This window comes from Podarcis cretensis (assembly GCF_951804945.1).
Source record: "Podarcis cretensis genome assembly, chromosome: 9".
NCBI classification, from domain to species: domain Eukaryota; kingdom Metazoa; phylum Chordata; class Lepidosauria; order Squamata; family Lacertidae; genus Podarcis; species Podarcis cretensis.
The window spans coordinates 61,666,174-61,691,304 of NC_137178.1; the positions used below are offsets into that span (position 1 = coordinate 61,666,174).

The 25,131-nt window shown below is 40.1% G+C and overlaps 1 protein-coding gene and 1 long non-coding RNA gene across 5 annotated transcripts in view; both read right to left on the minus strand.

The window, feature by feature from the left end:
* Nucleotides 1-2,068: 2,068 nt before the first annotated feature.
* The window catches only part of NFXL1 (nuclear transcription factor, X-box binding like 1), a 76,033-nt gene continuing 52,970 nt past the window's right edge, over nucleotides 2,069-25,131 (minus strand). For all 4 annotated transcript variants that reach the window (XM_079989667.1, XM_079989666.1, XM_079989668.1 and 1 more), the window contains 6 exons: nucleotides 21,494-21,660; nucleotides 18,486-18,555; nucleotides 13,587-13,691; nucleotides 9,976-10,062; nucleotides 4,674-4,727; nucleotides 2,069-4,407 (listed from right to left, as the gene is read on the minus strand). In XM_079989667.1, the coding sequence (XP_079845793.1) occupies nucleotides 4,234-4,407; nucleotides 4,674-4,727; nucleotides 9,976-10,062; nucleotides 13,587-13,691; nucleotides 18,486-18,555; nucleotides 21,494-21,660 (657 nt within the window). In that variant the 3' untranslated portion in view covers nucleotides 2,069-4,233. The remainder of the gene's footprint in view (nucleotides 4,408-4,673; nucleotides 4,728-9,975; nucleotides 10,063-13,586; nucleotides 13,692-18,485; nucleotides 18,556-21,493; nucleotides 21,661-25,131) is intronic.
* LOC307223668 lies at nucleotides 5,710-8,225 on the minus strand. The gene is made up of 2 exons (XR_013842178.1): nucleotides 6,823-8,225; nucleotides 5,710-6,117 (listed from the first exon to the last, which is right to left on the minus strand). It is a non-coding gene; the product is annotated as an uncharacterized lncRNA (long non-coding RNA).

Sequence of the window (25,131 nt, forward strand, 5' to 3'; positions counted from 1 at the left end):
GACAGGGTGAGCTCCTGTTGCTCGGTCCCTGCTCCTGCCAACCTAGCAGTTCAAAAGCACGTCAAAGTGCAAGTAGATAAATAGGTACTGCTCCGGCAGGAAGGTAAACGGCGTTTCCGTGCGCTGCTCTGGTTCGCCAGAAGCAGCTTAGTCATGCTGGCAACATGACCCGGAAGCTGTATGCCGGCTCCCTCGGCCAAAAAAGCGAGATGAGTGCCGCAACCCCAGAGTCGTCCGTGACTGGACCTAACGGTTACCTAATCTGCACTCATCTGGACAGGGGCAGCCCAACCTCTGTTGTCATGTGTTGTACATTGGGCCAACTTTGATGATGGTTCAGAAACTGCAGGCGGTGCAGCATTTGACAGACTGAGGACAATGCAAGACGGTCTAAGCATAGAAAACCAATTCTGGCAAGACTGTATTGTCTACCAATTAGTTTTCGGGCTCAATTCAAAGGGCTGGTTTTGATTTATAAAGTGTTAGGCGGCTCAGGGCCTCGATACCTCAAGGACCACATATCCCCACATGAAACAATCTGGATCTTGCATTCTGTTTGCCCTCTCCAAACTTTATCCAGAGGTAGCAACACAGGAATAAAACTTTTTCAATGGTTGCTCCCTGCTTATGGAATGCTCTCCACAGGGAGGGATGCCTGGCACCATTCCTGGCTATTTTCAGGTGAGAGAGAAAAATGTTTCTTTTCAGCCAGGCCTTTCACCTTTAACTTGGAAAGTTTATAACTGCAGCCTCTTTCAATGGGTTCTTATATACGTGTGTGTGTGTGTGTTTAGCTTTTACTTTGTTAAAATTTCTGTATTATATTGCAAGTCATTCTTTACATTATGTAAACAAAAGTGACTAATAAGTCCAATAAAGAAATAAAGTGTGAATACAGGCAAAGTCATCTGGAAAATCTGCAAATGTGCATGTTTACTGAATGAAAAACTGAATAATCTATATAAGCCTAAATGATTCAACGTTTAGTTCTAAGTGTTTTTGAATAAAAAGTGATGTCACAAGTAATTATAGGGGTAGCCAAGTTGGATTTAGGACTAATGTGGAATATTTGGACTGAGCTCTCTTTCTAGTTTAGACTATTGGCCATGCTTACTGTGTTGTGAATTACTACCCCCCTCCCCCACTTTCTTGAAAACTCATCACAGGCCTATCTTTTATTCTTATTTAGGTATGCGAAACATACAACTGGCAGACACACAATACGATACCTGCAAGACTACTGATTTCCTCTTAGCTTCTGCTTATCCAGCTCTAACACAGGAGATTCCTAAATTTAGAAAAACGGAATTCTGAGATGTGTAAAATTATAAACACGTGAACACATTTATATTTACTTCTTTTCATATAATTTATTCTGCTAGCTTTGAGAAGCAAAAGAGCCACTTCTGTAAAAGGGAAACCCCATCTAAATCTATCCAGTCAGCTCACCACCACTGCCCCAAGATAGCATAGCTCATACAGTAGTAGAGCATGAGACTCTTAATCTCAGGGTTGTGGATTCCAGCCCCACATGGGGCAAAAGATTCCTGGACTGCTGCGGGCTGGACTAGGTGGCCCTCCCAACTCTACAATTCCTATGATTTCACCAGCACTGTTCACACACTTTCAACTCTGAACTTTATAGTCATATACTGTAGCTTAGAAACGTTATCAAAAAATGAAAGCTGAGATTTTCTAGATGCTATATTGAACTGAATGCCCAGTACAAAAATATGTTATTTCATGGTGCGGAAGACCTGGTGGCAGCCATAACATGGAAATCTGCCACTCCAGAATCTCAGGAAGTGGTCTTTCATATCCTGTGTAAACTGGGATCTTTCCAACTGGCGATGCCAGAGACCAAACCTGGTATGTTCTGTGTGCAAAGTATATAACTCTGCTAACTGAGCTATGCTCCCCTCTCATTCATATCAAGAAATGGCAAGTGATTCTGAAGGCCTTACCCCACACTCAAATTGTGCCTGCTTTTCTCATCTTCCACTCAGCTGAACATCCAAAACATTAAAGGAGCAACTCTCTTTCAAATGAAGGTACATTTACACATAAACAAAGACAAGTGTTTTAATACAAGTGCTGAAGTAGCGAAAACCTTTTAGCTTTCCAGTTATTTGTGTTGAGGAGCTAACAAATCTCATCAACATTCAAACCAAGAGAATGCTGATTTACTAACACACATAATACATAGTAAGACTCAAACAGGTATCAGTTTTCACACTATTTATCTACATTGACAGACGGATTTTCTCTTTTTTGTTATAACAGTACAAAAATAAATGACTCATGCTAAAATATCCTAAAAGTGAAATCTGACAACCTAAGGTGATATTAGTATCAATTATTCATGTGGCTAGGAAGTAAGCTACTGACCAAGTTGGAATTCTTAAAATGTACAATTGCAGGATGGATTTCTTCAAGTTACTTTCTTAAATCAATGGAAAAACAAAAATAACTGTACTCTTTAGTAAATGTAACAAGTCCAAAGTTACAATATTTTGTGGTTTTTCCTTTCCAAAGAACATTTTAGAATCTGCCAGCATACATCTGATCAAAATATCCCTGAACAGTAGATATATTTATCTTATGTGTAACCGTCATAAGTAGATAAGACCCACTGCTGGAAATATGTGAAAATATCAATTTCAGATTATTTGAAGGTATCCAAAAGGCATTCCTACCAGACTTCACCTGGGATGTTTGCCCAAGATTCGGGGCTTGGATTTAGGTAATTCTTACAAAGAACAAATTTAGACAGGAAATTAATAATCAGTAATATTTATTTAGCATTTTAAGCACTAGCAAGCAAGTCAGAAGAACTTGCACTCCCTCATTTGATGTGACAATAGTCACTATATAATTAAATACAAAAGTAGTTCAGGAGTAAAGTTTATTGTTCACTTTTGAAGGGGTGAAAGCAGGGGTGTCAATTTGTAAACGGAAACAATGAACAGGTTAGCTGGGACATTTGCTACTTGATTTGATATTTAAATTCCAGCTCTGAGAGCATCTGCTTAAGACAACATTTCATATTTTTCTATGTATCTGCACACCTGAACTAATAATGAACTTGCCACATGTACATACACTGTTTTCTAAATTGTGAATGCCACTTTACACACAGCAAACACGGCTACGAATTTATTTGATGTAAATTTTCTTCGAGAAAGCTACATTTCAGAGGGAGAACAATATCCTTAAATACTATTTTCTTTTTACTAGCAAAAAAACCAGAACTTGAAATAAAAGGTAAATAAAATTGACAACTTGCATATGACCAGTTTTGCAAGAGGCCCTGGAGAAAAATCTGACAACTTCCCTTTAGAAATATGTTATTCAACAAAAATGTATCTTGGAGGTACAGAACACCCGTATTGTATTTTAAAAGATACGTTTGACAAAGTATGACTAGGACTGCTCAGCATCAAGAACGGTTTAATGGTTTATTCTGAAGACCCACATTAATATAGCTAAAATGAAAACATTAAAACATTGTCTTCTATTCAAATAACAGCATGATTCACAACCCAGTCCTTGCATATGATCTGAACCAAACAAGGGTGCTTTTTCATGCAAGACTGCGCTGTAGTGTGCATGTGTGCTATAGGAACTACATCTTAAGGGATCAGAGTTTCAAACATCCTCCAACAGATGGTAGGCATGGTCATCTGTGACAGTATCAAACCATCCATTTCCTGCTTCCACCTGCCAAGAGGTTAAAAATGACTACAGAAACCAAGTGCTCATCTGGTGCACACGTGGAACAAAACCAATGGATGTAGACAAGAATGGTATCCGGTGGTTCTCAAATTAGACTTAAAAAATATAATCTGGCACAATTGCTTAGCATAGTTCAACCAACTATTCTGTAGAACTTTCAATCGAGTCACCTCAGTATTTTAAATTGATTTGGGAGCAAAGTATAGGATCTGGGGTTGGTTCTAGCTTTCCCTAAATGAACAGGAAAATTATAACGAACTACAGGCAGCAACCACATCAGGTGCGTCCGATATGTGCACAACCGTATTGTGCCAATCCCGAACTGACCCAAAAACATCACAAAAAGGGTTCAACAGGGTGGGGCGGCCTTACATGGGCCCCGCTGACGTGCGAATCAGTCGCTACCTATACAACTGAACATTAAATCCTAATTTATATCACAGCATCTTAGCAGTTAGCTTTCTATAATCATATTGAGGTGTTATGAAATGGAATAGTTTAGTCATTGTAGGCTATGAACCACGCAAGAATTACGACAGCAGCTCCACATACTGGCAATACAATCATGTTCTTATATTTTTGCCATGCAGATAGTTCAACTTCAACCTCGTCCTTTTTTCTCTTGTTCTTCCGACGACCTTTAAGCCTGTTCTCGAAAGCCTCCAGCTCAGCCTGGATAGGAGGAAAGCAGAAAGTTATAAAAATAAATGTGGTAAAAAGGTGTGGGGGGGGTGTCATCTTTTTTCAACTGTGTCTTAAAATAGTGCATATTAAAACTTTATGTGCATGGTACAATAGTACTGTAACTAGAATTTTGTGAGCTCATCATTCTGCATTCAGTTGCCTTCACTGAAATTTAAGCAACCCAAACTAGGTACATGTAGGATTACAGTCATAGAGTTTTCTGCACTTTAAGAGAAGACTAAGTTGGTGGGTACCTGTTGTCTTCGTTTTTCCTCTTCAAGGGCAGCTCTGGCCTCGGCCTCTTTAATCTGTGTGAATATAAAAATAATAATGCTTAGCACATAATAAGCTACAACTTACTAATTGCCAGGGGCACCAACTATAGGGGTGCATGAGCACCCAGAAAAAAATTGTTGTGGGTGCTCAGCACCCAAACACAGGGCCCCTGATGCAACTCACCAGACCTTGGAACCTGACTTCCAGTGCCAAGAAGTTATGTTCTGAGGCAGGGGGTGCACATGAGGTCATGAGGTCACGCCACAACATGACGTCATGAGGTCACACGCACTAGGCACCCAAATTTGCTCCCCTGTTAATTGCCGGAAGCATCATTACACTTTTGTTCATTTATGTAGTTATTCTTACACTGCCTTTCAAGGCCTTGGCCCTCTTAAGGCTGTTCACAATTAAAATTGTAAAAGCAATTTAAAAACTTAGGATTCAGTGCTATGAAACGATCCCACACAACACCACGGATCAAATATAGGACAGCATCTGGATTCAAATAAAGGCAGCGTGGAACAGGCAAATACTTACGATGTGGTTGAACACATCCAAAGGGGGCCCAGCTGCACATCTCTGAAGGGAACTCCAAAATGATAGGGCTGCCATTAAAAAAAGCCCCCTCTCTTGTACCTGTTATTTATATGAACTGGAACATATGCTATTCCCTGGGGTTCATGTGAATATATGAGATGTCCCTATACTGAGACTTGCATTGTGTAGTCCACAAACAGCTCCTCAAAGGTGCATGTGGAGGTTTTCCCCAGTCACGCTACTTGAGATCCCAAATATTCTGAAGCATTTTGTTACCACTATATTATGGACTCTTACTCCTTCAACAACTCATTGTGGTGCGCTTGATGGAATTTTGAGTCATGAACTTTTGTAAGGAACAGAGGCCAGCTGACCAGGAACCTCATTAAGTGGCCAGGAGAAAGTCAACAAGCTCTGAACTACTTTGAGACAGACACTGTAAAGCAGTTAGGTGTGTGGTTGTTTTTATTAAAAAAATGCACAGTATTATAAGTGGTGTATGGTATTTTGTCTATTTCTGTTCCATAAAATCTATGCACCGCTTGATTAAAAAACAAACAAACCTCAAAGTGGTTTGCAAAAAGATAAAACAAGAAAATCAAGGGGGGGGGGGATTCCAATACTTTGAAACATGCAAAATGTTAAAATACCAAAAAAACAAATTAAAATTCACCTCAACTTTCTAAGCATCTGGGTAGGCTTACAAGAATTGTTTTCAGCAGGAGCTGAATACAGTACGGTGAAGACACCTTTAAATTAAATAGCTTAAATTAAACTACACAGTATTTTAAATGGTGGGCATGTTATTTTACACAACTGAAAATTCCCCGCCCAGCTTCAAAGACACAATAATATTTAGAGACTTGTTGCCTCCCCTTATTACTGTATTTTCTTATTACTGTAATTCGCTCTACGCGGGGCTGCCCTTGAAGCTGTCCCAGAAACTCCAGCGGGTACAGAATGCTGCAGCGAGGCTCCTCACAGGGTCTCTGCCATGGGAGCATATTCACCCAGTGCTTTTCAAGCTGCACTGGCTCCCGGTGGAGTACAGGGTCAGATTTAAGGTGCTGCTTTTGACCTTTAAAGCCCTTCACGGCCTAGGACCCTCGTACCTACGGGACCGCCTCTCCTGGTATGCCCCAAGGAGAGCCTCAAGGTCCATAAACAACAACACCCTAGTGGTCTCTGGCCCTAAGGAAGTTAGATTGGCTTCAACCAGAGCCAGGGCCTTCTCAACACTGGCTCCGGCCTGGTGGAACGCTCTGCCTCACGAGACCAGGGCCCTGCAGGATCTGATTTCTTTCCGCAGGGCCTGTAAGACAGAGTTGTTCCGCCTGGCCTTTGGCTTGGAGCCAATTTGATTCCCTCCCTCCCCCCCCCCTTTTTTTTTCCCTTCTCCTCCTGCGATGAGGCTACATTTTAATATTTTAATGTTCCATTATTTTAATGTTGTATTTTATTTTTGTTTTTAAGTTTGTAATCATTCATCTTGTTTTTATTATTGCTTGTAAGCCGCTCTGAGCCCGGCCTTGGCTGGGGAGGGCGGGGTATAAATAAAAAATTATGATTATTATTATATTATTATACATCCCAAGCCAATCTTCAAGATCTTCAGGATACAATCAGTGAAATATCACATAATGACATTAAGGAAGTGGGCCATCTCAGTGATATAACCCAGCCTCTGAAACACCTTTCCATGTGCAGTTTTTTGGAGGTGGTAACGGTACTTCCCTTCCCATGCCCCTTTTTACGCAGGATTTCCCTGGAGATTTACCACACTCTCTTGTTTTTGCTAGTGTGCAGAAACTTTTCCACTGCTTTATTTTGTGGTAAGTACTCATATTTTGGTTTTTAACATCTTTTGTAAACCACTTAGGAACCACATATATTGAGCAGTTCAACATTAACAGTAGTAAATAAAGAGAAAACATCTGCCCGTCCTCTGGCAAGGAAGCTCGTTTAGTGGTCAATTAAATATTGTATTTCAAGTACCATATAGGAACTGAAAGCGCCTTTGGGTTTCAGTAATTCCAACTTAACTGAACAGAAGCAAACTGTACACAAGCAGAAACAAGAGCACAATTGTGTGCTATAAAAAGCCATGAATAGTACAGTGGTACCTTGGTTTAAGAACAGCTTAGCTTATGAACAACTTGGATGAAGAACGCTGCAAACCCGGAAGTAGGTGTTTTGGTTTGTGAACTTTGCCTTGGAATAAGAACCTGTTTCGCTTCCTGTTGAGTGTGTTCCATTTGTAAATTGAGTCCCCCGCTGCTATGGGAAAGCACGCCTTGGTTTAAGAATGGACTTCTGGAATGGATTAAGCTTGTAAACCAAGGTACCACTGTACTGACTTCCAAAACTTTCCCTCACATTCTCCTTGTGTCTCATCGTTCTTCTTCATTACATACCTTTAGGCATCAGACAAAAAGGTTTCTCTATCACCATGCCTTGGGCTGATTAACATTCTATGGCCTTTATAAAGTGTTTGTGGGAGTGGGGTATAATTGTTTTGCTTTGTTTTATTATGCATTTTGAGTTCTCATTTTGTCTTTTTAAGTTGTGAACCACCCTATATTGTTCAGATGAAGAGTGGTAAAAAAAATTAATTCATCATCATTGTCATATCTGTCGCCCTCTTTCCAAACCAAACTAATGCTATGCTTGCAGACAAATTGAAACATTTCCTTTTTCACATTCCAACTCTTTTCCATGTACAAAATACTGAGTCTCCTGTCATACACCTGAACTAGGACTCCCCTCTATTCATGCATAATTTGCATTTTTACAGTTTTCCCCTCGCCCATGCTCAGGTAGCCAAAATTATACACGCGACTTTTTGCCCAGTCTTTTTCAGTTAGCCAACGGCCATCAACTGGGCATAATAAAGTGTTCAAAAACATGATAAAAAACAAGACACACAGCTTTCTACACTACACCAATACTAACAAACAATAGCACATTACACAAAGGAAAGAAATGCTACAAATATTCATCACATTGGCAGTCAACCAATGTGGGATTGGTAGTAATGGGATTGGGCCCATTACTTTTTAATAGAAAGGACTGCAGCTAGGAAGCTGGCTAAATCAAATATGATTTGATGGGTCTGGGTTGTCAGTAGGAAGACCAATATATCTTATTCTCCCCAGTCTTTTTTTGTATCTCAGCCACTTTACTATACATACATTTCTATCTTGGATAGCTATACAGAACTGCACTTCAGCACTCTGGCTGTCCACACTGATACCAGTGCTCCTCCAAGTCAACTGCCCTCTGAATCATCATGATCTAACTGCAGAAGGAAAGGTATTCATTCCTGTTAAGGGAATCACTCTTTTACACTTTGGGTAATTAAGTTTTGTTACGTATGTGGAAGAGAACTTTCAACATCTAGTCTTGAGTAGAGGGGAGATATGTTATAGGTGCATTAATGTCTGCAAACAATTCATGGAAATCTAAATCCAGAATACATTGCCTCACCAGATCTATGGCTTTCTTTTCCCTTTGCATTACCAAAAAGTCAGGTGGAAATCTTATTACATTCTTTGCATATTATGTTTTATCTGTGTTGCACATGCTCTTATCTGTGTAAGCACATGTGGCTTTCGGCCCAATGCCGCCTGAAGATGCCAATTCTTCCATCCCTTAACAGAGTTCCTTACTTTAATGTGTAATTTTTTGTTTTTATGTATGTTGGAAGCCACCTGGAGTGGCTGGGGCAACCCAATCAGATGGGCGGGGTATAACAACAGCAGCAGCAGCAGCAACAGGTTGCAAAATTGGCATCAGAAATGGCAATATTCAAAAGTGGTGAAAAATGTCAACTTCCCAGGACACCCTGTAAGTGACCTTTGACTAGTTATCCCAGGTCAAGGAACTAAAAGGGGCATGGCAATATGAAACAACTTATTATAATACACTATGTGGTTCAATGCGATCACTTCTGGACTGAACACAGACAAAAATATTTTGGCACACTAAGTGTATTTGCTTACTGATGACAGGATGTCTGTGTTTATCAGCAGCTGCTTTGTGAATTTCCACTGTTAATTATAAAACCTTCGTTGTCTACCCTTTTCTGCATGTTGTTTCTAGTTGACCCCGCTGTTTGCAATCCCTCTCCCCAACTCAGGATAACACCATGTATCTAATGAAGTGGACTGCAGTCCGCTTATGCCAAAACAAATTTCATTAAAGTGCCACAAAACTCCTTGTTCTTTTTGATGCAACTTGCTCTCATATCCAGCCAAGTAGTCATCAAGTGGTAAGAGATCAAGAGAAGCATGTGCGCACACATGAGCATTAAACTAGTTATCAGATTTTTGGAACTTTAAATAGATGTATTCATTACACTATCCTAACTTCAAATTAACAAACTGAACAAGGCAGGGCAACTCATTTCATGCCCCCTAGGCCCCAATTGAATGAATGTGTACCTTCTTCAAGAAACATTCCAAACTGGGGGGGAAAGGTAGGAAGCAAGAGACATAAGCAACATTATTCTAATACAGCACGTGTAGAGGCTCATAGTATTAACAGTTTATCATAAACAGCAAGGCAAGATGACAAACTTTCCACAATACATAAAAAGCCAAGTTTAACATGTAACAGCTGTTGAACAGGGAACATCGGATTTAATTGCATTCTATTTCTTGCACAATAATTTTAGAAAATAACTCTGCATGAGCCTCTTGAAGCAGTGAGAATATATTGCAACCACAAAAGGAAAATTACCTCAGAAGCTTTCCGTTTCATTTCCTTGCACACAGTGTCACATTCTAACGTAACTAGGTCTCCTCGAACCTTACTGCACGGCAGCTCCTAGAAGAAGGGTCCAAACAAAATATATTATTTTTCTTCATTAACCTGATCGCGAAACACACACGCCTAAACACTGTTTCCTATATAACCGAAGAATCCTTCTCCTGCCATTTAGCTTGCAAACCATTTTCTTCCCATAGTAAATGAATTACAAATAAAAACACTCATCACGAGATACGTTCAAACCATAACCAACATTTATGTGACAAGTGTTTTTTAAATCTGACATACGCTCTTGGAAACTACTTTTGGAGGTGGACAAATGAATAACTTCAAAATAAGCTCAAGTTACTGCCCCCCAGATGTTAAGGGAACAAGGCAACTATACCTTAGAAGAAGTGGAAGAGGAGGGAGGGCAAACGTAGAAGCAGTAAAGGTAAAGGTAAAGGACACCTGGACAATTGAGTCCAGTCAAAGGTGACTATGGGGTTGCGGTGCTCATCTCGCTTTCAGGCCGAGGGAGCTGGCATTTTTCCATGGCCAGCTTTCTAGGTCCTGTGGCCAGAATGACTAAACCGCTTCTGGCACAATGGGACACTGTGACAGAAGCCAGAGCACACAGAAACACTTTTTACCTTCCCGCTGCAGCAGTACCTATTTATCTATTTGCATTGGTATGCTTTCGAACTACTAAGGTTGGCAGAAGCTGGGACAGAGCAGCAGGAGCTCACCCCGTCACATGGATTCGAACTGGCGACCTTACGTTTGGCAAGCCCAAGAGGCTCAGTGGTTTAGACCAAAGCACCACCCGCGTCCCTGGATGCAGTATAGTAAGAGCCCAAAGAACACAACAAAAAATTACTTTCATGTGTGAAGTCATTTCTTGAAGTAGCACAGACACTAAACCTTGATGTTCTTGCACAAAACAACAACAAACCAGTTAAAGGACTGAGGATAAGCCACTGGTTTGTACGTTTCCTTCTTGGAATGAATTGAACCAGTATACAGTTAAATTATAAACCTACAGGAATATTTACCACAGTTAAGATGTAGCTAGGATACATCTTATGTTGCTTTTTAATAGTCTCTGCATTCATGAGAATACACTACATTAAGAAAAAGCCCTACTATAAGTACTATCTCATCAATTTTGATACCCAAAATAGGACTTAAAGGGGGGGGGGGAGTGCCAAGGAATCTTTTCTCTCTGTCACAAGACTTTAACGCTTTAGGTTACGAATTACATAAATCAGATGGTTATAAAATTCAGCACAATCCTACATTTCATTGAGATTTGAATAGCTGCTTTTCTTTCAATAATAAATGAAATTAGTTAAGCATCTGATATCTAGTTCAGATTGTTTTAGATGGAAATTTGTAAGCCGCCCTGTGAGTCTGCTGGGTAGGAAAGCAAAGGTAAAGTAGACTTTTCCAAAATGTACTTCTCACCACTGAACATTTAATACATGGTAACTGACTATTCACATAACACAAAGCAACAGTCCAGTTGTCTTTCTAACCAAGCAGAATTTGTTGAAGTGCTAATGAGCAATGAGCTTTCTCTTCATTGCTGCCTGGCTTCAGAACAGACTTGCTCATTTTTTAAACCACATTTCTCCCAACGTTCAAATTGGGAAACTTGAACTTTAACCAGGAAGCCTGGTCTGAATTTGGGCATGAAGGGAGTGCTTGAGCTGTCTTCATGATTTCTTGGACTGGGGAATTTACATCCAAAAAATACATTTTTCAAGGCATGTATTCACAGTTTAACCTTGAGAACCTAGTGAAAGCAATAATTGTACTACAAAGACTAAGAGGTTAAAGGTTTCCCTATTGATTTATTTTTTAGATTTTCTTTTTTTTGTATGCCATGTGGGTGCTCCTTCTTTGAATAAGAAACTCTTCTCCTCACATACTGAAATTACACAACTCTTCGCTTCACAACTCCAGCCACGTATATGCTTTTCTCACTAAAATGGATAAGCAAGCCAAATTCAGAATATTCCATTAGCCTTGTTACAAACACTAATAAAGAGATTAATACTCTTTTGTGGGTGAGAAGCTTGGACTAGTGTCTTTGTTAGGTGTCTCACCCTCACAAATGCCATTTCACCTTCTTTGTCTCTCCCCTTTCCTTGGTAACACCGGTCTAAAATGCCCACATCTCTTTGGGTTGATCCAGCCAGTGTTCAACATTTCTGTGTCGCATTGATTTCAGTGGAGAAGCTAAACTTAAATTCTCCAACACTGAAATGGACTAACATTTTGTGTTCTTTATAGTGCATTAACCAAACAGCTGATTTCTTAAGATGACTTTCCAGCATTTCGTATATGAGCCTTATATTTGATAGAAGGTGCTGCAATTAACACAAAACGTTTTAGGGACTCGCTCTAATCAGGTAGGCATACAAAAAAGATAGAGGAAAATGAAAGCAGACATATATGTAAGAGAGAGAGAGAGAGAGAGAGAGAGAGAGAGAGAGAGAGAGAGATGGGTCCCATGTTGCAGGCATGGATTATGTGAGCATCTCAGATCCCAAAAGATGACGTTATACACTATTTGTTTGTTACATTTATAAATTGCGTTTCCTCAAAAAGCCAGACACTACTTGTGCCAAGCAATTCTTCTTTTTCAGAAAAGTGTTATTAAGAATGAAACTTATTGCTTTCTGGCAAAAAAATTAATAATGTCATGTAAGAGGAAGTCATTTGTCCATTATACTGTCTGCTTCAGGGGTGATGATGACACCACAGTTGCACTGAGACTACGAGAAAGTCTTCTGTAAAATGCATTAGGGATTCACAAGTTTAACAACTGTTCTTGGTCCAGTTTTTTATGTAATTAAATATGCTTTTTTCTGATTCTGGACAGGAAAACGTATTTCCTCTTCTTACTCTGGACTAGCCATACTTGAGCTAAACTATACCATATATTTCCCAGGATAATTCTGAAGTCTGAACACATTTAATTCAATTAACTGTGTGATGATTTCTTTTAAGGCTATGATATCTAAGCAACCATCTTCACTCTAAAATCCCCTTGTGTTATAAAGGTAGAAATTCCATAGTATTTGCCCCATTTCAGAATTGTATTTGCATCACTGCAGTTCATAGGAATTTTGGAATTCACATTAGAGAAAATTTTTATTTATTCATTTTTCAGAGACAATTTATCAAGGTGGCTCACATTAAATGTTAAATGATTTTTAAATAATTTCAATATCTAAAATGTAAAAAACTAGCAAAAGTTATATGGAACTAGCACCCACTGTTATAGCTTAGGCGTCAGGTAAAGACATTTTTATTTTCTCAGATATTTAAAAAACTGGAAGGATGTTGCATCTTAAACACCAGAAAGTTTTCACTTTGCCATTTAACTGATACACAATTTGCGCCCTCAGTTTATTGATTTTAATAGTTTTATCCTATATAACTTACTGCTTTAACACATACCACAAATCCATCCTGGGTCAGATATTATGAAGAGTGGTATAACAATACCATATTTTTTTAAAAAATTGAATAAAAATATCAATCAAATATTTTAATAGAAAAGTACAGATTTCAGAAGAGTATGAAATTACCTTTTTGAGTCTCTTGCAAGGACACCTGACTTTAACCTTCTGGTTGCAATTCTGAGGACAGTCGGAAGAATGACAGATCTCTTTACATCGATGACCACAGGACAACTATAACATGGGGTGGTGGAAAGAAAATGATACTCTGAAATGGAGTACCAGTACGACTCTTGAGTGGCATTTCAAGACTGCTAAATAAATGCTTTGTTACTGTTGACTTGCATTTGCTCCTTACATATTTATTCTGCTCCTAATCCTTGAAGATTTTGGAAGCTATGGTGCAAAGATATCTTCTATACAATTAATGCAACAATTACATTCCTGTCTTGTCATTTGTCATGCTTTATCTAGCATGACCGCTGTTCAGAATGTAGTTGCTCAAATGTTGCAAACGTCTACTGGATTCCACTATCAAAGATAAGCAATCCAGCTCCCAGTTCTGCACCCACCTCAGACATGTCTAACCTATGCAGTTGTACCTTGGAAGTGAAACGGAATCCTTTCCTGAAGCCCGTTTGACTTCCAAAACGTTCGGAAACCAAAGCACGGCTTCTGATTGGCTGCAGGAAGCCCTCGGTGTCTCCCCACACCATGGCACGATCTCAGGAGTTCCTGAATTCAGTGAGAAGGACCAAAAGGGCTTCTAATATTCCTTAAACCTATACATGTTCGCCCCAAATGCCTGAACATGGCCATTCTGGGAGGATTCCGATAAAACATCCATTATTTCCCGTATGCTTTTTCAAAAACTGAAGTAACAAGTTTTGTTTCTCAAAACTATGAAACAAACACGAAGAAAAATAACTGTAAGCACTTTCAGATACTTTTTAAAGAGTATTGTTTTAAAACAAACAAACTCAGAAGCAAGGACCTAAACTCTGCATTGGAGTTCATGATTTATAGAGATACTTTTGTTTCCAGTAGGTTGGGGGGATTTTTTTTATCCGGAGAACCTCATTTTTAATGTGAATTTGCTTCTGCAGACTGCTCTTGGGGGGGGGGGAATGTCACAGGGGCCATAATTATTTTAATATTTAGGATGTCTGTTTTTGACATTTTCAGTTTGCTAGTAAATGTATTTTTATGCTAATAAATCAAGAAGACTACTTGCATTATACAATACATGATATAACCAAATGTATAACCAGATGGGGGTATATAAATGCTTTCAACTTCAAATTTATGTTTATGTATCAGCATCTGCACCTTTATCCAACAAGTTTTTAATACAGTGATTTTCGCTTCCGTGGGCCGATTCAAACATGGTCCTGAGCATATATGCAATAGTCAGGTGGACACAGTGGAGCACCCAGAATTCAGCTCAACATGTTCCCACACAGTTCATGTAAAACCAGGACAGACTCCTCCTGCACTGAGAGGTAAAGTGGGTAGCCAACAGGGGTTATGGGATATCATCCCCATTGTGGCTTGTCTGGTACTTAAGTTAATATCTTTTTGTCACCACATAAACAAAGACCTTTCTATTCTCCTAGGATTTTTAAATCATCCATTACTTCTTGGGAGCAATTAATTTGAGCTGAGTTGCATGAGTAAAAGTAATAATTTATTATTTATACCCCACCCACCTGGCTGGCTTTCCCCAGCCACTCTGGGTGGCTCCCAACAGAATATTAAAAGCACAATAAAACATCAAACATTAAAAACTTCCCTAAACAGGGCTGTCTTCAGATGTCTTCTAAAAGTCAGATAGTTGTTTATTTCCTTGACATCTGATGGGAGGGTGTTCCGCAGGGTGGGTGCCACTACTAAGAAGGCCCTCTGCCTGGTTCCCTGTAACCTCACTTCTTGCAGGGAGGGAACCATCAGAAGGCCCTCGGCGCTGGACCTCAGTATTATATTAAATTGATTGTATTATTTATATTATTAATATGCTGCCACTCTGGGCAGCTTCCAGCAAAATATAAAAACAAAATAAACCAGTAAACATCAAGCATCATTCTCAAATATTTCACCATGACTTTCTAAGTGAGCAGTGGTTTTTGTGTGTGGTTTTTTTTTAAAAAAATGTAATGCTAACATTTTCTTATAGCAAGCTTTAATTCACATTGTTTGGAACTTAAGCATAAAATAATATGACTCAAATCACATGCCACATTCTGCCCGTCAAAACAATATTCTATTCACTGCTCAAGAAACAAGCATTTCTCTGACATACTGTGTGCCTTATACAGTATATTTTTATAGCTTTACATCAAAGTGATAAAAAGCAAATTAAATACTATGAAAGAGCTCAATGTCTAATAACTTAGCAGTAGGCTGGTTCAGATGCCACACTTGGTAGTGGCGCCCGCCCTGTGGAACGCCCTCCCATCAGATGTCAAAGCGATAAACATCTACCTGACATTCAGAAGACATCTGAAAGCAGCCCTGTTCAGGGAAGTTTTTAATATGTGACATTTTAGTGTATCTTTCATCTTTGTTGGAAGCCGCCCAGAGTGGCTGGGGAAACTCAGCCAGATGGGCGGGGTACAAATAATAAATTATTATTATTATTAACCATAGCTCAACAATATGACCATGAGCCGAGGCTCCCATGAGACTTACACATGCCCCACATTTGTATTTGATCCATCTGATGATTGGGGAGAGGGTGATTTGGTTCTCCATGAGGGTGTTGAGGTTTAAACCTCTCTGTCTACCCTATCCCTGAATGCAGACAAACAATCCAACTTCAAACAATAGTTTATGAAGATACTTGCTTTTTTACTAACCACAGTTAAGAATAAACACAGTTTAGGGTTCAGACAACGCATTAAAAATGTGGTTAATCTAAAATGCAAGCTTCAAATCTCTTTGCAGCCACAACAGAAGGAGTAGAGAGTAAAATGCAAACATGGAGAGGGACTGATTCTCATAACACTGGAACACAACAACTGCCTATTTCTATTTAATAATTTATACGCTGCATTTTAGGGTGCAATTGCCCATTTAAGGTGATGGGACAAAATGTCATAAAATGCAAAATACTTACAAAACATAATACCATCTAATTAAATTTACATTACACTGCCTTGTATTCCATAATAGCAAAATGTCAGCATTAGTTGCTGTTTCTATAAACTTTCTGTTAGAGAACAATGAAAGTTTTGCTTCTGGCAGCATCAAAGTTTGCTTAATCCCTAAAGCGAAAAGGAGAGGGACACTAAAAAGGTATCACTTGCACCAGACAGTGAAAGCTCCTTCTGTGCTTAGTACTACTGTAGCCAAACAAATGTCTCAAAACCTCACATTTGTAAAGAATTATTATTATTATTAAAAATTTAATTGGATTGTTTAAATAAATAAAAATGTAAATGCTAAGTTTTAAAACTTAAAACTAGGTTAATTTTAAATGACATGGAAATAAACTAGTAATTGCATGCAGCTACGTGAGCGTGTTAGTGGAGGAAGTGATGGCTCCAATAGGCTTAGGGAGGAAAGCCTTCTATTGTAGCCTAGTTGTTACAGAGGTGGGTGATTTTACTGGCTGGCGAGGGAAAAAACGTGGCTAGTAGGAAAAGGGTCTACTCAGTGGCAAAAACCTTATTTATTTCCCCAGGCTTTAAGATCTAACCTCTTTAATTTGTCCAAGCCTAATTGCTAGGGACAGGGAAGAGAGTGTGTGTGTGTGTGTGAGAGAGAGAGAGAGAATACACAACTGTGGTGTGTGCTTGGTGACCATGACCGTTTCTCTGGCTTGTAAATCTGCCCATGAGCCCCAAAAAGGTTGGTGACCTCTGGTTTAGAGATTAACAAGTGTTTTGCTTTTCTCCCCAAGCCCTAATGGGAAGAGTTAATTTCCCCTTGCCAACAAGAAAGAGAAAATAAACCCTGCATGTTCTGGCCTTAAACTCTTCCATTTTGTAAGAAATGTACACTTTTCTGTGCGTTCTGCAATTTCCATTTAGAGGTTAACAGTAGGGTTAATGTAGCTGTCTAATAAGCCCCCAAAAGTTATTTGTCAATAATAATAATAATAATAATAATAATAATAATAATAATGGCCTCCTGCTGGGTGCTGGTGAAGGTGGGACAAAGCACTCCATCCCTCATCCTCACGCACCTGCCTGGAATTCCTGATTGCCTGTTGTTACAAGGCTAGTTCTTAATTACATGAGCTAAGTAAAGGAAAGGAAAGGACACCTGGATGGTTAAGTCCAGTCAAAGGTGACTATGGGGTTGTGGCGCTCATCTCGCTTTCAGGCCAAGGGAGCCGGCGTTTGTCCACAGACAGCTTTCCGGGTCATGTGGCCAGCATGACTAAGCCGCTTCTGGCGCAACAGAACACTGTGGCGAGTGCCAGAGCGCACAGAAACGCTGTTTACCTTCCTGCTGCAGTGGTACATATTTATCTACTTGCACTGGCATGCTTTCAAACTGCTAGATTGGCAGCAGATGGGACAGAGCAATGGGAGCTCCCTCTGTTGCAGGGATTCGAACTGCTGACCTTCTGATTGGCAAGCCCAAGAGGATCAGTGGTTTAGACCACAGCACCACCCGCATCCCTTTTACAAGTTAGGCAGCATGCTTCCATCCAAATGACCCAATATTATCCAAGTTATTACTTAAGAGGAAATTAGTATCTACAAGTTTTTTATGTTATTAAATCATTTTTTACTCATCTTGCAAAACACATATATCAGAATAATATCCTTTTTCTCTATTCTTCCCTACCAGTTTAAAGAACGACGACAACAACGAACCACCACCAGAGTTTTGCACAGTGAAATTGTGGTATAAAAGCACACTTGCAAATGGGAATACACACTTAAGTACCTCATGTGATTTTGCCAGTGTTTAACAAGTAAAAAAAAACCCGACAAAAAATAACTTTTAAGAAGGGGGGGGGGGATTGCAGTACTTATTAAATATTCCCCAAATATTTTTAATTCATATATAACTTACCTCTTTTGGACACTGATTTTTGCAGGAACTCAGCTCATCTTTTTCCTTTAAGTCAGCACAGGTGATTTTTCTGAAGAAATAAGAGTTAAATCGAGAAAAACAACAACATTTAAAAAGGAGTTAAAATGAACAAGTACACACTGTTTACAAAGTGCGTGAGAGAGAGAGGGGGAGAGAACACATCCTGTCAAATAAAGGCAACATGTCACGCATCTGAGAAAGTGGGTTTTAATAAACAAAAGATTATGCCGTAATACATTTGTTAGTATTTAAGATGCCACCAAACTCGGTTGTTTTCATGTTTGTTAAGTAGCTCATAAAAACGGTAGTACTTTGTTCTTAAAAGTCTGCATTATATTGGGGGACATTGAAGCACAACAGTAATGCATGCTATTATTGCTCTTGCCACTATGCCGGCAGCTGAACGGGGCTCATTAGCAACCCAGTGTTTACTAAATGATTTCTTCTAATGAAAAAAATGGCTTGCATGCCACGTATGTGTCACTTAGCCCCCAAACCAAATGTGATGGCAGCATAGCTCGTGGGCTGAAAAAGCTTAGACTTTTGCTTTGCTTCCCTAGGCACTAGAAAGAAGACAGTTATACAGCACAGGTGGCAAAATGAAAATATTGCACTTAGAATGCAGGAAGAAACCCACTGAAACAGGCACAGAAACTGTTGTGTATTCCAGCCCCAGGAAGCGGAAAGTGGCTGTTGTACTTTAAAGTAGCTGGGTCAGATGTTTGAAATGGAGGCAGAAAGTCCCCTAACAGCTGTCTCATGACCAGAGCCGATTGTGGGCTCACGCAGGAGCGATCTGAGGCAGTAAAGACGGCATGCCATAGAGCAGCAGCTGATGCGCGGCCACTATATGCCGCAGCCAATCAAATTTTGCCCGTGCTGCTGCTCCGCTGACAGCAATGGTGGACGCGAAGAAAATGGCCAGTGGCTTCTCCCAACTGGCAACTGTCTCCTCAGAAAGTACAGTGGTACCTCGGGTTACATACGCTTCAGGTTACAGACTCTGCTAACCCAGAAATATTACCTCGGGTTAAGAACTTTGCTTCAGGATGAGAACAGAAATTGTGCAGCGGCGGCGCAGCAGCAGCAGGAGGCCCCATTAGCTAAAGTGGTGCTTCAGGTTAAGAACAGCTTCAGGTTAAGAACAGACCTTCAGAATGAATTAAGTTCTTAACCCGAGGTACCACTGTATAGGAAAGGGACAGCCAGTAGAAAATACAGCAAAGCAAAGAAGGAATTATACACAGAAACAGAAAGGCACAATAAGACTAAGGAGAAAGCAGAGAAAGACAGAGTTTTGTTTTGTTTTTTTCCAGCAAAGCAGGGAAAGCAGGGAAAGAAAGATGACAAGACACAGACAGTGTGTTAGTACAGACACACTGTGGCAACCAACAGAAATAGGGAAAGACTGCAGAAGAGAAACACTTAACTGACAGAAGAACAGAGAGCCAGGAGGAACAAACTGCTTTTACCAAGGCGGGAGAGAGAGAAACTGAGATTCACTGAACCCGGGCTTGTGGTTTTGCTCTCTTCAGAGAAACCACAAGCTATAACCATGGTTTGTCTGGAGTAAGCTAAACCATGACCCAGACAACATGCAAAGCCAAATCATAGCTTAGCTTAGCACAGCAGATCCACCAGAGCAAAGTAGCTGCAATCTCCCCATTGGTTTAGTGTTACACATGAATGAGGTCAAAGTGTGTTCAGTGAATACGCTCTTATGACAGGGGGAAAGCACATTATCTCGGAACGGTTAGCATATGTGGTGCTTATGTCAACATCTGGGCTTCTTCACAGATGCAGATTTAGGGGAGGGCAACTGGTTTGCGCTCACTGGGCGCAAAGCAGAGAGGGAACAGCAGGGAACATCACAACAATGACTTAGAAAAGGAAGGGTGGGAGGGGCAAATTTTGGCATCGCACAGGACACCATGGAAATTTGAAAGCCCCAAGTCTGCCACTGTTGTTCAACACCATGCTAAGATATGCCAGCAACATGGATTTAGAGCAAGATCCTACAAGCTGGCTGTCCAGTGGGCCAAAAGTCCCTGCTACTTTGCTGGCTAGCATGATCTCCAGGGCAAACATTTTCCACACCTCCTTGTGTCTCTCTCTCTTGGTTAGATTTGCTCAAACAAGCCTTAGGTTGCACCAGTTTCTCAGGATTTCTCTTCCCAGCATTCCAGTAGGTAGTTTACAGAATCCCCTTCAGGAATGGCTCTAACTGCATGTGGCAAGGCAGTTGCTAAAACCAGCCTGCCAGAACAGGAACGCTATGGATATGGGCCCCTATATCATGTGCAGATGTTGGAAAGACCAAGCAGGCAAACGCAGTTGTCTCCAAGCCAGTTTAAACAGGCTGTTTGCTGCACCGGCCTAGGACCCTCGTACCTACGGGACCGCCTCTCCCGGTATGCCCCACGGAGAGCCTCAAGGTCCATAAACAACAACACCCTAGTGGTCTCTGGCCCTAAGGAAGTTAGATTGGCTTCAACCAGAGCCAGGGCCTTTTCAACACTGGCTCCGGCCTGGTGGAACGCTCTGCCTCATGAGACCAGGGCCCTGCAGGATCTGATTTCTTTCCACAGGGCCTGTAAGACAGAGTTGTTCCGCCTGGCCTTTGGCTTGGAGCCAATTTGATTGCCTCCCCTTCTTTCTTTTTTCTTTTTCCTTTCTCCTCCTGTGATGAGGCTGCATTTTAATATTTTAATGTTTCAATATTTTAATGTTGTATTTTAATCTTGTTTTTAAGTTGTATTCATTCAGCATTTTTATTATTGCTTGTTAGCCGCCCTGAACCCAGCCTTGGCTGGGGAGGGCGGGGTATAAATAAAAATTCTTATTCTTATTCTTATTATTATTATTATCCATTTCCAACATCCCAGAAGAAAGGCAGGGGGGAGAAAAGCTCTTCCCTAACGCAGCATACACACTGCATAGTACTTTACATTTTCAAAGTTGAAGCACAGTCTCCTTTAATTACTTACATGCATTCAATGTACAAGCTTGTGAGTTTGCAGTGACACTTCATCCGTATCATCTGGGCACACGGTGGGCAATCTCCAGGGTGGCAAGGCAGGGGGCATGAATGAGGGCACCCAGGTGGTCGTGGCTTGGAGCATTCTTCTTCACACTGAGAACATTCTTGACCTGCCTAGTAACACGGGAAAATGAAGTGGTGGAATTATTTGTTCTTTGGACAATTTATTAGTTCAATAACCTTTTTTTTTTTTTTAACCATGGTTGCACTTGGTTAAGTAAACAAACCTAATTACCTTTTTTATTTTTGAAAGGAAGGCAAATCACAAAATCTAGCTGCAATGTTTCAAAAGTACACAGAAAACAAGGGTATAAAAATAGCACACTATTCTCGTTTCTAGGAGTCACACTGAGAAGCTTCATAGGTTACTTAGAACTGCAGGCAACCAACAGCACTCTCTTTCACGATCATCTGGCAGCGATTCCTCGTTACATGTGAAGCACCCCCCCCCCAATCATAGCAAAATGTACCTGCAAGATCCTTTCCCTGTTGCTAACTGTGGCTTCTGCAGTTGGCTAGAATACAAGTTTTAAAAAATGCAAATGAAGAGCAAGTTAAAGGTAATACAGAATTACCCTGTCATTGCACCTTCTCACGACGAACTCAGGTGCCAAATGCCAACAGGACTGCAGCCCCAAGAAGGCCACTGAGAAACAACAGGGAAGCATCAACACATTTGGAGGACGCAATTGGGAAATGAGGAGTTTTCAGAAGTACGTTTTTTTTTAAAAAACACCTTCTGAAAACAGCCCGTGAGGACTGAGAATGCTCAGCAGCCACAGAACGTGGAACAGAAAAAAACTGAAAACTGGATGGAATGGTCTGCTGAAGGAAAGCATGGCTGGCTGGCTAAACCCTAAACAGGAGCACACCTATTAGAAGGCAATTAAATACTGCAACGTTTTGTTGCAGGTTGTCATGCCACCCAGCCACCCCAAATCCTGCCTCTGCCATGAGATGCTCAGGCACTCCCCACACTCCCTCTTAACAGGATGCACAGGTCTGAGCTGGGTTTTTGATGGGTATTTCTAAAACTTCCCTTTTATTCCTGCTGCCACCACAGATAATGTTTATCTGACTACTCCACCCTAGTGTACCTAAATAAATGGTGTGTGGTATAATGCAATAATTTATTAAATGGAAATAACCAAAAAGGGCTGTCTGATTACTTGGGTGTACATAAGCTTATGGTTTCAGCCTTTTATCTTATTTTTCACTTTATTAAATAGACAGCAATGGTTACTGTAATACCGGTGCTCTATTAATAAACTAACCCTGCTCTTACACCATCGACCACAGACTCCCAGACTCCACACTAACTCCACACTCCATGCAACTCTCAAATGAACTCAAACTGTCCCACCATCAAACTCCCCTTTAAACTCTCATCCGCTCACTACCATTCCTAACTCACTCCCCCCCCCCCCCCACTACCAGGCATTTAGCTTAATTCCTCTACTAAGATGCATTTACCTTAATTATTATTATTATTATTACATATGCATGCAGTATTATATACGAAAACACCAGAACACCACACAGGACCCTCTTGTCAGTCACAAGTAGCTGAGCTAGTCTGCACTGAATTTCAAAAGGGGAATTAGAACAAGAGCTGAAGTAAAGGTGGAGACTAAGCAAATGACATTTAATGCCACCAAATGTCAATCTCGGAAAGGTTAAAACGAACGAAATTGTTATGTGATTGTAACTATGGCATTTGAGCACAAAGCAAAACTTTTTCTTGCTTTTCACCTGCACAGTACTAAAAGACATTAATTTGAGTCATTAAGGCGTCACTGTTCAAATAGATATTGGGTTCAAGAAGTTTTTAAAAAATCCCACAAAAAGCCAAAAATTACTACTCAAGAAAGCCTTCTGGTTTTAGTTTCTGCCATAAAGTACATAGTATCAAGGGCAGTGAATGACAGCACAACACACATCATTCATCAGTATGATTTCTGTACTTTTATAGTCTTCTTAGCAACAAATAATTTTTCGAGACAGGAATCTATTCTACAAACAGCTGAAAAGGAGCATGTTAGAGTAATGGCTGCATATTCCTCACCACAGATAAGAGGACAATCTTTAAAGGTTAAATATCTTTATTTGTAACCACTGTAACTAGGTTTAACATTATTTCAATGGGGCAATTTACTTAAGAGATTTTAGCCTCCTTTAGCACAGTGTCCAGGAAACAAGTCTGTTTCCACAAGTGGTTCAATTAAAAAAAAAAAAAACCTCATTAGGAAATGACAGTTATTTAGAGTCACACACACATAAAGGAAGCGAAGTTGCTTGCCAGCATTCATTCCATTAGGTGGGTTTGCCAAAGTCTTGTGCACCCCCCTCTCCCCAGCAACTGACTCTCCCCTCTCATCATATTATCTTCATAACAACCCTATGAGATAAGGTCAGGCTGAAAAACAGTGACTGACCTGGCTCATATGTCACATTAAGACAAACTATGGTTTACTGCAGACATGGCCAAACTTGGTCCTCCAGCTGTTTTGGGACTACAGCTCCCATCATCCCTAGCTAACAGGACCAGTGGACAGGGATGATGGGAATGTAGTCCCAAAACAGCTGGAGGGCCAAGTTTGGCCATGCCTGGTTTACTGGGACCGGTGAATGTGTGGGTTCCTGGGGGAGAGGGGCTCACAGCCACTTTGTTCCCCCCCTGGTCCTTTTCATTCCCACACCACGCTGAGGTAAGCCAAAGTTTGTCATAATGTTTTGCCCAAACCTGGGATCGTGGTTTCACTCTCTTTACTAACCACAAGCTATAGTCAAAAATTTGATTATTAGGTAAAATAATGGAGATGTCAAAGGCTACAAATGAAACCAATGATTCTGAAAATATATGGCTTTTCTTTTATTTCATTTTGTGAATAGGGAAGACATCACCTGGAAACTGCCAAAGACTCAGAGGTAAAACATTGTTGCTTTAGTTTTCTATACTGTACACATATTTATAAATATTACGTGAAACAAAAATGATGTAAATCAATACCAGATCAGTAATAAAAACAAAAATGGGCATCAGAAACTTAGAAAATTGTGCTGTATTGTTCTTTTTATTTGATATTTATTTTGCTCTGGTATTTGTAGTTTAAACTGGCAGAAGCTAAATGATGATAAAATATTAGAATAAAGTCATATCCATCTATCTTTATAATGAACAAGTAGGGCTTCCAATATATATATATATATATTTAACTGACTTCACATGTACACTGATGATGTCTGAACTGGCAATTGTTGCTGAGGAAAGAGGTCTTATGGGTTGTGGTGGATACCTGACATCTTTCCAGTCAACAGTTTAAAAAGTAGAGCAATAATGGTATAAGAAATAATTGTCACAATGGTAATATGAAGTGCTATTGCTTTCCATTTCATATATTTTGCTTAGCATTATCAACTGACTCACACTATTAAAATTCCAACAAGGAACTTCCATGAAGAACAGAAAGCATGCAAGACTGTTACATATTATTTCTGGATAAAATTTTAACTCCACAAGACTCCACAATCCACTGAAGAATGGGCATATTTTATTATTTAATGTACAACCAGGTGCTTTCTCAT